We start from the raw sequence: 13,041 nt of genomic DNA, 5'->3' as shown, positions 1-13,041 counted from the left end.
GGGAACCATCTGGTGAAGGCTTCTTGGGAACCTCTGGAGTTGTAATTCTATCTAGGACAAGGGAAACCCTTTACTTTGCTTCTCCTGGAAACTGGTCAGCAGCTCATAAGCAATGAAATTAGACTTTTTGGCCTTAGACAAGAAGAGAAAGTGTTTTCTTATTGAAGTGTGGTATGAAATGATTTGGCAAAGTAGAACCAGCAGTAAGGAAAACCCTGCTCTGATGCCATTGTGGTGGTGACTCTGGGCTCTTGAAGACGAGTGTGGGCAGCACAGCGCATAGGATTTGTAAACTGAGGACCTGAGTACTGTTTCCTATGCAACTTTTGATGAGTCATTTAACTTCATTTAACCTCAGTTTCCTTGTGTGTGAACAAGCAGGTTGGACCAAGATGACCTGTAAGGTCACTTCCAGTTCTGGAACCAATGATTCTATAATCCTAGGTCTTAGCCAGTTTGAAAGCTTTGGCTGCAGAATGATGACCAGCTTGGGTATCAGTTGTTGAAAGTCTAGCTTAGCCAAGGGCAACGAGATTCACAACCAGAAAGCTGGCTACAGTGGGGTGATTTAAAAAAAACGAACAAACAACTTTTTCGTCATTTTGCCCTGACAACTCATGAATCTTTCAGAGTATAAAACAAGTGCTATAGATAAGAGTCCCGAGACACAGTTCTATTTAACTGGGAAATTTTGAAAGCATATACAAATTCTTTTTCAAGATCAAGTTTTGAATGATTGCTTCTACTCCAGGGAGATGTCAAGACTATGAACAGTGAGGAGAGACGGGTTGGTATAGGGTTCCTGAAGACACAAAACCAAATTTCTGCTAGCTACGTCTTGGGTCTGATGTTGCTCAGGTATGGATTCCAGATTCAAAATGCTTTGCAGAGGCTGAAATCATAAACATCTCTCTCCTACAACTATCCTGTTGTGAGTTAGAATTGTGTTGTTTGCTAAAATATTTGAATTCCAAAGTAAAGATGCTTGAGGAACAAAATGCGTTTTTGAACCTTTAATACAATTTGCTATTAGTTGTTCCCAGGAGAAAACAGTAATGTTTCATACTTACAGCAGGCTGAACTGGTTTGTCTATTTCTGTGCACCCCAAGCTAGCAAGCCCAGTTGTGTGGTCTGGAAGTGGATGAATGATAGTGTTGAGTGTATGTATTTGTAAGTAGAAATTGACACTCGCTATAAATATTTTAAGTACCTTAGGATTTCTTTGATCCAGAAGGTGAACATGAAAATTTAACTTGATACATTTTAATTGTGACTTTAAAAAGCAAGTTATACAATTGCCAAATGTTTTTATTTGTCACCTAGGTGTTGAACAGATTTTATTCTTTCATAAATTCTTCTGAACATCTGAGGGCAGTGGGCCACCCCATCCCCCTCTATGAGCTACTCACAGCTATTGTTTTTGTGAAGTCATAGTTCCATGAATTACAGAAGTTTTGAGCTACAACAGACCCTAGGGATGATCTAGTTCAGTTCCCTCATTTTATAAATGAGGAAATTAAGGCCCAGAGAATTGGATTTACTCACCTGGATCACACATTATGGTAGTGGCAGAGTTGGGATTTCAGTGTCCAGTGCTACTCTTTCCCTCCCCCCTCCATCTTAGTCAGAATCTATGCTGTAATCTTATGACAGAAACAGAACATTTTTCTATTCATTCCTACCATAAACCAGTGTTGTGTCAAAATAAAAAAGAAACAGGATCCATAAAACTATATATAAGAATCCCTGTAGGTTGCATATTATCTTAGAAAACTACATATTCACATTATCTGTGTTTTATTATATTTGCATTTATTTTGTCAAACATTTCCTAATCACATTTTAATCTGGTTCAGGCCCCACCCAAGAGTGTTGTGGGCGGCAGGGGGTCAGGATTGGCTACGTTTGACACATCTGCTTTCTTTCTCACATATTACAACATTTTAAAGATACATTTGTTAACATTGTACTTTCTTAAATCCTAACCACATAGAGATATAGAGATGTTCATTCAGTCCCTTTCACATCTGAGGTGCATGCATTTTTGGTTGAATTAAACTGAGTTTCTCATGTTTTAGTAAAAATTATCAGCTACTTTGAGGGTAATGTTGAAATTCCAGAGACTTCATTCACTGGTGTGAGTTTGTTTTTGCATGGCTCTCTCTGTAACTGACGTATTGTCATTTTTGTTGAATTTGAAACTCCAGATATTTGAAATTACTGCTTTAGATCAAGAGTTTTTAACCTGGGGTTCATGGATAGATTTTTAGTAGGTTCCTAAATTTGAATGGGGAAACTTTCCATCTTTATTTATGCTAACTTCTCATCATTCATAGGTTTCTGTAAACTGCCAAAGGGGGAGTCCATGGCCCACATAAGAGAAAGTTAACCCCTGCTTGGAAATGGCATCAGGTCCACATGAGAGTGGGTGTCACTCTGCACTTAACATTGTTTCTTTTAGCTTTTTCTCTTTCCTCTTGGCATGATAGATCCTTTTCAGAAGAAGGAGTACTTTTTGTTTGTTTGTTTCTTACCATGCATGTCTAACACTCTCCCATACATGAATTTATATTCTTGTTGAGTAGCTGAAAACAAAAAACCATCTTATTAAAGGCTTGAAGTATTGACATACTATGTATCTACCAGATCAATATTTAAACAGAGTTTGCATGCTGAACATTTTGGTGTGGGAGTCTCTTAAATGAAGTATTATGACATGTGTTTCATCTGTGATTGATATTTTGGGATAAGTGAGTAAAAATGATTAATTAGCATCACTGTAAAATACAGATTGACTGTAAATTTAAATTGGAGTCTTCTATGATGTGAGTCTGCTACTGAAAATTTTGCTATGAATCAATCAATAGTTAAGAAACTGAAATAACATTTGTTTTCTTATGAAGATTCTAACTTAGGTACTCTGGAATTACTTGAACTACTCTTTAGTGTCTGGGGGAAAATTAACATTACTTTAGTCCATACCCTTGGACCTCATGTTTTGTGGTTCCCTAAAACAGTGGTGGTATCTAAAGACTTCTAATCTCAGAGGCACCTGTCTTTTGACCTGGTGATTTTGTGGGGATTTCCTGTGCTCTGATTCATTCCCTGCCAGTCTAAATGTCTGAGATGTCCTATGTAACCACAGGGCTTAATTTTATAGCACAGCTCTGGAAAAAGATTTAACAGTAAAATCCTGAAGGAAAAATAAAAGTATTTAAACTGTTCACACAATTCACTCTCCTTTGAAGTTATACATGATATATTTTCTCATTTTCTGTTTAGATGGATCCTGTGCAAAAGGCAGTCATAAACCACACATTTGGAGTATCCATTCCCCCAAAGAAGAAACAAGTTATTTCTTGTAATGTCTGTCAGCTTCGTTTTAACTCTGATGTGAGTATTATCTTTCCATCGCTCTACCTAGATAGGTGGTTTGTGGAGTGAGGAGCCTGATGAGTCTCATTATGAAAATCCATGCCCCTTTGTGTCCTCTCTGGGAAGTGTGACAACATTTTACCCACTTGTGTTTGCTGTGCCAGATTTCCAAGGTTATTAGCAACAGCCATGGAAACCTGAGAACCAGATTAAGTGGTCAGTAGGAATTATTAGGGACATTTTCAAGTGACCCACAACGTATGACATTTTATATTTATCACACCTACTAAAGTTACTTGACAAAAACAGAAAAGAAAAAAACAGGTTTGGGAAAACCCAGTAGTAAAGAGGAACATGAAATCACAAAGATTCCTTAAGAACACCATTAATTTTATATATATATATATATATCAAACCCTACATTTTCTTTATTTCTTCAATACTTAAAGAGCCTCAATTTCCCATTTTGGGTAAATATCTCCAGCAATGCAAGTTGCATTTCCTCCAGGTCTTAGTGGATGGTCTTCATGAGTCCCTATAGCCCTAGCATTCATCACCTGGCAGCCTGCATTTCTTTTCCACACTTAGGATGGTCCTCCAATGATAGAGACATAGTCTGTCATATTCAAAGTCTTTCCAGGTTGGTTGGAACCAAAAGAGTTGACAAGAATCCAAAGTCAGCTCTAGGCCATTCAAAGGCATTGGCACAGAGTTAAAGTGCATGCTTTGCATTTTGCTATGGAGGCACTCATCTAAAGGGGTAGGAAATCTGAGGCCACGCGTTCCCTACCCCTGACTAAGCATTTGGACGAGCTCACTGTAAACTCAGAACTCTTAAGTGTGGGGTTTTGTTAAGAGTTCTTTGACCATCAACCAAAGACTGAGAAGAAACATTATGCATGGTCATGTTAAGAAGAACAACTCATCATCACAATTCATTCAGTTCGTTCAATCATTCATTCAACAAGCATTTATTTCCAAAGTAGAGCAAACTTATCACCTCATTCATAAAATAAAAATAGCTGACATTTATAAGAACCTTAAAGTTTATGGAACACTTTATACTCTATTAATGTGCATGACAGCCCTGTGAGGTAGCTGTTTTTATTATCTCCATTTTTACAGAGGAGGAAACTGAGGCTCAGAAATTTTAAACATTTTGCTTAGGGTCATCCAGCTTATAAGTGGTTGAAGTCTTTGTCACTATAGGTCCAGAATTCTATCCCCACTATGCTCTGCCTTTCTGGATTCATTCAATCAATATTTATTAAGACTCTTACAACAAACACTTATTAAGGGTACTGGACTAAGTGCTAAGTCAGGATGAAATTCTAATAAATTCCAATCCCTGTCCTCATGGAGTTTCTAATGTAGTAGGGAGATAAGACTCAAATACAGGCAGCAATAATATACAATATTACATGACAAATATGTTTGAGAGATGTAAAATTATGTCTTTGTTTCAGTACCCTAGGAATTTTTTTTATTTATACTTTCTTAAGGACTAAGGGTAGGCTCTGATCATCCCGTCGTAGGACCTAGCTCTAATTTCTTATGGGACATGATAAAGTGAACAAAAATCATCTAAAAAATAACCCAGCATCAACCCTTGCATATCATCTCCCATTGGATAAAAACTATATTGCCTGTTTTGTAATTTTCATTATGAGAAGCAATGTGTGGTAGAATGGAGTTAACCTGATCTGGAGAACTGAGAAATGTGTGTACTAGTCTCCGTTCTGTCACTAACAAGGCAGGGTACCTTACACAAACAATCTAAATTTTTTGTGTCTCATTTTCCTTATGAATAAATTAAAGGAGTGGACTGAATGGTTTTAAGGTCCTTTTCAGTTCTGGATGTTCATTTATCTTCTTAATACCTATAAGGAAGTTAGCATTTATTCTCATTAGGGAGTTAGGTGGTTCAATGGACAGAGTGCCAGGCCAGGAATCAGGAAGACTCATCTATGTGAGTCTAAATCTGGCTTCAGAAACTTCCTAACTGTGTGATCCTGGGCAAGTCACTTAACCCTTTTTTCTTCAGTTTCCTCATCAGTAAAATGAGCCAGAGAAGAAAACGGCAAATCACTCCAGGATCTTTGCCAAGAAAACCCCAAATGGGGTCACAAAAAGTTGGACACAACTGAGCCACAACAACAAAACTCTTCTTATATTTCATGTGTGGAAACTAAAAGTCAGAGAGGTTGCTAAGGAATCTTGTTTATATTTCTTTGGGAAGGTCAAGGAGAGTCTAGATAAATGCTGTCTGTTCCCTATTTCTATTGAAAGTACCACTATTCTGCCCATCTCCCAAGCTTCATCACCCAGTGCAATTAGCTCTCCTTCACCTCATATACCAAATAAGTCACTAAATCTTACTCTTTTTACCTCTACAGAATCTCTTACCTCTGACCCCATATCTCTACTCATAGAGATTCCTCCTTTATCGAGGCTCTTTTTTCCTCTCTTGCTACAGCATCCTTCTAATTAATCTTTCACCGATGCAGTCCATCTTCCACTTAACCACCACAGTGATTTTCCTTAAGCAAAGATACAACTATGTTACTCCCATAACTCAGTAAACTCTAGAGGGTGCCTAAGATAAAATATAAGCTCTACTTAGCTTCTAGAACTCTTCACACCCCAACTCATCTTTCTAGGTTCACTGTACATTACTCCTCCTTCCAGATCCTACAATCTAGCCATCTTCCTTAATAACATTTCTAAATCAATGCAAGACTGAATTGGCTACACTTCAAGGTAGAAAATGTTTATTGAAAAATCTGGAAGGCAGATTTGAACAGTGAACTCTGAATTCTGTAGTTCCACATTTCTTAAGTAAAAGGCACCATTGGAATCCAATCTGACCTATCTTAAATGCCTCATTGCCTCCTTTGTTCGACTTTGTCATCTTGGAGTAGTACAACATTATAGGAAAGTCAAGACCACAGCTTTATTTACACAATACAAAGTTATGCAAATGAGCAAGCATTAATCACAAACATTTCCCAAATGAACCTTTACAAATTAGCACCGTTAACTTTGCCAGTGGGCAGGCATCTAGGTTTAGGAATAATTTGCTTCTCCAACTGAGTTCCAGCCACTTTTATATCCATATTACTGTCTCTCTCCTTGATCTCCCCTTCCCATCCCTCTTTCTGTACCCAAAGTAGTTGGAGTCATAAGCCCAGTAAGAACGTTCTGAAATATGGTACTCACTTCTGTTCCTCCCCAACAGAGTTGCAAATACGGATTACTCCAGAATTGATAAGCTTAAATCAAAATCCCTACCTGAAACACCAGGCTTCTTCAGAGCTGTGCTGTGCTGGATTTTATCTAAGAATCTGTTACCGTGCTCACCGTTTGCATTTAGGTATCAGTTGGATTATACCTAAGATGTACAAAATATCTTTTTCTTTTTTCCTTTGTTTTTGATCACTTTCCCCCTCTTTTTGTCCCCGAGTCCAAAACAGATAGTAGCCCAAATTTGTGTCATTTAACTGTTTATTCTAATGCCTTAGGAGAACAAGATGGGGACAGTGATGTATGAAGGTGTTAGTAATGATGAAAGAGGAAGTTGTTTCATTATAAGCTTGTTGAGCTGCTACCATCTTACCTTCTTCTCATAAAATCAGAGCAGCTTGACCTTTTCTAATGAAATATACAAATAGAGATAAACATTTCTTTAGGCTGCCTATTTTAAACCTGAAAAACAATGCTTGAGTGTTAAGTATCATCAAAACCCAATTGTGCCATTCTGCTTAGACCTTCAAAGGCAAATAAAAATTCGTGCACTGGAAATAAGCAGCAGTTGTTTGTATCCTGACTCCAAACTCTGGATTTACTCATTCATTGACACCTCAAAAACTTGGTGTTAGTATTAGCAGATCCATTGAGAGGTATAGGCACAGTTTTCTAATCAAAAAAAGTAAACCAACTCTTAAATACTCAACTTAGTTTTTTTCAACAACTTTCTAAATTAAGAATAAATTCAAGGTCACATTTAAGATAAATTTCATTTACCCTCTACCTCTGATTGTATTTATGTAAGTTTTTTGTTTGTTTGTTTGTTTTATTTTAAGTAGAAGAGTAGCCCATTTCTCAGAGTTCTATGGCCTGGACTTTGAGTCTTTCTTGTGCATTAAAGAGTCTTATTACTAATAGGTTCTACTACATTATTGATTTATTTTAGACCAATCAGAAGTGAAGTGGGTGACCACATGTATGAAATGTCCTTTTCATTCTTTACTTAGCCTTTATTTTTGTGTCACACAGGCATACAACCATTCCTTAAACAGGCTCACACTGGTCCCAGTATGTTCCCAGCCATACCCTACTGTTATAACAGCAGTGTTACCATATCCTGTCTGCTTAGCTTGCTGTCTTAGTGACTTTGGCTTGGACAAGAAAGTCTCAAAGTTGTTCCTCCCTCACATAGCTTTCTTTCTATGCTTGTATCCTTTCCATTTCTATGTAAGTGGCACTTCTCGATTTTCTTCAATCAATAATGTAATAATAAAATAGGAAGTCTGATCTGTCTTACATAAACAGCCCTAGTTTACCATCTGCTGCTTCAAATGGATGTGATGCCAACTCTGCTAGAGACCTCTGGCCCTCATACATTATCCAGCAGAGATCTCAATAGCAGTGAGATTAGGGAAGAAAGGCGTAACTTTGGGTCCCTCACTGATTCCCTTTCCATGTGTTGTTGGCTGATTCTTCCTCTTCCTTTTGGCCACTAGGTCGGACTCTACCTCCTTCACCAGCTGTCATGGGGAGGCCAGTCCCCATAGCAGCTGGGATACCTTCAGTGAAAAGCCAGCAGGTCCCTGAAACAGTGACACTCTTATAGACAGAGCATTTCAAGGTGGACCTTGCAGTGAGAACAGAAGAGCTAGTCAGTTTCAAGGGCACCTGTCTGACTTCCCTGAAGGTCCAGCTTTTAAATTTTGTCATTATGTGACATTTTTCTCGTGGTGTCTCCGTTCTCTTTCTTGGTTGTCTTAACTTCCTGCATTATATTATTGGAAATACTCATTTTACATATAAAGAGTGCTTTTATTTTTCTTTCTACTCCCCTTTATTTTGTTTTTGGTTTTACTTTTATTATTTGATAACTCTCAATATAATTAGTTTCCTTTGTAATCCTATGTATTTTATTTTATGCACTAAAAAAGGTTATTCTGAGAAGGGGCCAGGTAGACTTCACTAGACCACCAGAGAGGTCCAAGGCTCAAAGCTCAAAAAAAAGATGAAAAACCCTTATGAAACAGCATATGTCATTTCCTTCGACATTTTCTCACCAAATATCTTGATGCAATTCAATTCAATAAGCATTTCAGGAACACAAAAACAAAACCCTTTTTAAATTTTACCCTTTGTACTCACTAGTGAGATAAATGTTTCCTGGACTGATTTTATACATTACTTACTCCCTCCTGAGTCCTTATAGTTAATTGTCTTGTTCTGCTGACCCATAAAATGCTAGCTTAGCATTTCTGAGAAGTACACAATTATTCAATTATTCTATATTAATTCTTAGAGAAATGGGCTTTGTTTCCAAGTATTAACCTATTGCCTGTCACTCACAAGTACTATCGATGTCTTTTGTTGAGACTGAAAAGGCTTCACAGAAGACTTAAATAACCTAATCAGCATTGAAAGCAACAAGTGCTTTGACCTGGCATAGGGCTGACTTTTACAAGCTAGGGTAGTCTTCTAGGACTATCCCTTATTCTAAGTAACACTGACTGCAGGGAAAAGATACAACCAGGGATATCACTAGAGAGCTCGGAGCAAGATGCGTCTCTAAGAAGAGAAGCCAGAGTGGTGTAGGATTAGTGGATTCGTGCTTCCAACCAAGGCTGGTAACTCCACAATGAGCTTAGGAATCATGGTTGCTACTAGATCAGAGCTACATAATAAGGAGTGTTATAGTAAAGAATCTGCCCAAGGAAGTTCTGTTTTCTCTCTTCCCTCTTAAGGTTGTAGCAAGCCTGAAATGTTCCAAATAGAGAAGTTTCCACATTTGGGGTGATCAATCCCAGAGGCAACATGACTAAAACAGTCTGTTGGGCAAAGAAAAATTAAACCAGAACACACGCGCACACACACACACACACACACACACACACGCACATAACACACATACACACACACACATACACACACATTCATGCTCCTCACTTCATATGTTTTCTATGTAGATGGTACTGCCTTTTTTATATAATATTCTCTCAAGGCATTTTTTTTTAATTGGAGCTAATAAAAGTGTTCAATGATAGAACTTTTAGTTGGTTGGTGCTTGAACTGAACTAAGAATGATCTCTTGTCCAAAAACAGAACAGATCTCAGAAACTGGGCATGGAGAAGTGTGAGCTTAACGAGGGGTGACCTATTCACTTCTGTAGGGGCTAGAGAGGGCCACCTTTAAATTGAATTCAGTAATGGCTGATTAATTAAAAAGATATCACAGTGATAATGATCTTGTTGATATATTGGAAGCCAGAAAACTCCTTTTTTAAAGTTTAAAGCTGATTTTAAACATGCAGAAATTATTAGATAACTGAGTAATTTTAAAAGTTTGAAAGCTTAGCTGATTCTTTAAAAAAAATCCTCAAAATGAAAAGGATCAATAGTATCAAATGAAAATCTAGAAAATGCTAGCCTGCTTTTGTCAAACGTTTTACATTTTTTCCCATAAATAAGACTATTTATATTGATTCTCAGGTTTGGAGGGTACTGAAGCAGATAGGAGGTAATTAAAAGCATAAATCTCAAGAGCTTGTGAAGGTAATTCTCTGCTTTGTAGACAGAGCTGACAAAATGATGAACATTTTTAGCTTCAACATGACAGAAATATTGCATGATTACAGGGTGCCAGGGTATAGCTTACTAAAAGTTCTGTTCAATAGCAGCTATTTAACAAACCTTTTAACTAAGTTCACTTGGCTTTCTGGAGATTGTAATGGTTACTTATTAATGGCCTCATTTCCATAGTTTTGCTGTGTTACTGAGATTTCAGTATCATTTTCAACAGAATCCTATTTGAAATGAATATTTGGAAGAGGTACGCCTTAAATAGAATCTACTATTTGAAAAAAAAGATTAGAATCAATTTATACCATTTTTATGACAAAAAGGTGAAAATTATAGTATAAAATTTACCTCCCCAAATCTTAAAGCTAATTTCTTAAGGAAATTTCATTTTAAATGTTCACTTTAGAACCTAGCAAATACCACTAACTCAAAACCAACTCTGTTTTAGTTTTTCCAAAATGACTTGGTTCCTCAGAATAAGCATTAAATAATGGACTTTTGTAAAGCTCAAAGTTATGAAGATCTGCTCAAATATTGTGCCATTGTGAAGAATGGTAAAAACCTAAGGACCATGGGGATGAGCTATATCATGTCTCTTCAGCAATTTTCCTTAAGTATGCCTTGAAAGGCAGCTCCTTGTTGAACATTGAAGGGAAGCATGCTGGAAGGAACTTTGACCCTACTGGTACAGGATCTGGGTTCAAATGCTTCCTCTCCTATATCCTACCTGTTTGACCTTGATTGTGACCTTGGGTGAGTTACTTAACCTCTGTAAATCTCAGGTTCTTGATCTCCAAAATAAGAAATAGGAAGAAAGCCTAGACTAGGTGACCTTTAATTTAAGCCCCTTTTAGCACTAGATCTCTGGTCTACACATTATGCTCTATTTCTCTTACGCCTGGAGAGATTCCACCTTTAGGGTGCTTTGATGACTGCACACTGTTGAAACCTTTAAAAAAATGTGTTAGGTCTTTTCTTTTCTCATGTACAAGACTGTGTTTACAGTGATGGCAAATATTAATTCATGGAGTTGTTTAAAGACCACAGAAAATTATTGGATTTTTTGGACATTGTTCCTCTTTCCTTTGTAATATTGTCTTAGAAGACATATTCTTTGTGTCCCGTATTTTGGAATGTGTTTATATTTCTCCTTTGCCTGGCGTGGGAAGCTTTCATTTTAATTGACTAAAGGACATCTCTTAAGTAAAGCATAATATTTCACTAGGTTGGGGTTGGGGTGGGGGAGAAGATGGATTGATCCTGCCGAGAATTCAGCGAATTCTCAGTGAAGAATCAGGTAGAGATTCTAAACTGAACATATCTATAATTGCCCAAATGAATAGTTTAAAATTAATGTTCATCTTTCATTTAAGATGTTTGTTGGAGTTGAGTCATTTCAGTTGGGTCCAACTCTTTGTGACCCCATTTGGGTTTTCTGGGCAAAGATACTGGAGTGGTTTGCCATTTTCTTCTCCAGCTCATTTTACAGATGAAGAAATTCATGCAAACAGGAAGTGACTTGTCCAGGGTCACACAACTAATAAGTATCTGAGGCCAGATTTGAACTCAGGAAGATGAGTCTTCCTGACTCCTGGCCCAGAACTCTTATCCACTGCACCACCTGGCTGCCTGTATATCTAGTTTAGATACATTTTGTTTTCTATAAACTATCTTCTGTTCAATAAGCTGATATTGGCCTTAAATATAAAAATTTAAGTCTTCAAGGTTTTGTCACTGGAACAAGGAAGAGAATTGTTTCTTTAAGATAAAAACAATAATGAAAAGTTGTAGGGAATAAAAATAAGTATCATTTTCCATTCCCTTGTTACAAAGCAGATGTTGGGTTTAATAAAGCTCCAATTGTCCTATACTGGAAGCAACTAGTAAAGTACTTTTTTTTTCTTGGAGCAGCCTTTTGAGCCAAATGATTGCACAAAGTGCCAAGGCAACGAGTGTACTTCTGTCCCCAAGGTCAGGAAAGCAGATCTCAAAGATCCCTAAAATAAAACAAAAACAAGTTCTACAGTAAAATAGGGCAAACTGCAAGAGATTTTGAAGTATGTGACATGATTTTAAAAAAAAGGACTACAGATGGGGAAATATCGATTTTCCCAATTCCTGAAAGTCTTCAAACCAGAAAGATTTCTGCTACAAGTTCTCTCTTCTTAACTGCCCTACAGAAACCATCTGGTTGCATTGGGCTCTTGTGATAATGAGTGAGCCAGGGGAAAGTATTGAAATCACCCACATCCAAGGTAACTTCATTTTTTGGACTTGGCTTTCTAAAATTCAAAGGGTGGTAGGAAGAAGCTAACGAATTCAGTAAGAGTGCTTTTCTCTTAACTCTCAGTCTTAATTCAAATAGAAGAATCCCATGATCATCCTATAAACATTTTATTCAGTATCATGCACAACATTGAGTGCTTCTTGAATAAATGAGACACAAAAGAAATGTATAATAGAGTCTCTATTATAAGTGAACTCAGAATCTACTGTAGTCTAGCTGTGGACACAAAACCACAGATGGAAAGATTTGAATATACGTAAGCTCCTAGACCATGCCCTACATAGACTGTGAGTTCTGTAGGTCAGAGAAGAACAAAATCAGGGTGAGCTAATGAAGACAACACTCCCTGGAGAAGAGGGGATTTTATCTAGGCCCAGAAAGATAGATAGGATTTGAATTAAGTAGAAACCAAGGGGAAAAGTTAGGAAAATGGAGAAAGAGAAAAATTGGGAAAGTAATCAGATCTTAAAGCTGGAAACAGACTCCAAGAGGTCATCTATTGTGGATTCCTGACTAAGCAGTACTATATTTTGGTCATATGTGATAGCATTCCTTCTTT

General features: G+C 37.2%; 1 protein-coding gene across 10 annotated transcripts in view; it reads left to right on the top strand.

The window, feature by feature from the left end:
* ZNF385B (zinc finger protein 385B) overlaps nucleotides 1-13,041 on the top strand; it is a 510,100-nt gene that overhangs the window by 438,345 nt on the left and 58,714 nt on the right. For all 10 annotated transcript variants that reach the window (XM_072612530.1, XM_072612529.1, XM_072612528.1 and 7 more), the window contains one exon: nucleotides 3,284-3,394. In XM_072612530.1, the coding sequence (XP_072468631.1) occupies nucleotides 3,284-3,394 (111 nt within the window). The remainder of the gene's footprint in view (nucleotides 1-3,283; nucleotides 3,395-13,041) is intronic.

Source organism: Notamacropus eugenii, chromosome 5, assembly GCF_028372415.1.
Source record: "Notamacropus eugenii isolate mMacEug1 chromosome 5, mMacEug1.pri_v2, whole genome shotgun sequence".
Taxonomy (NCBI): Eukaryota; Metazoa; Chordata; class Mammalia; order Diprotodontia; family Macropodidae; genus Notamacropus; species Notamacropus eugenii.
This window is presented reverse-complemented; position numbering and strand designations above follow the sequence as displayed.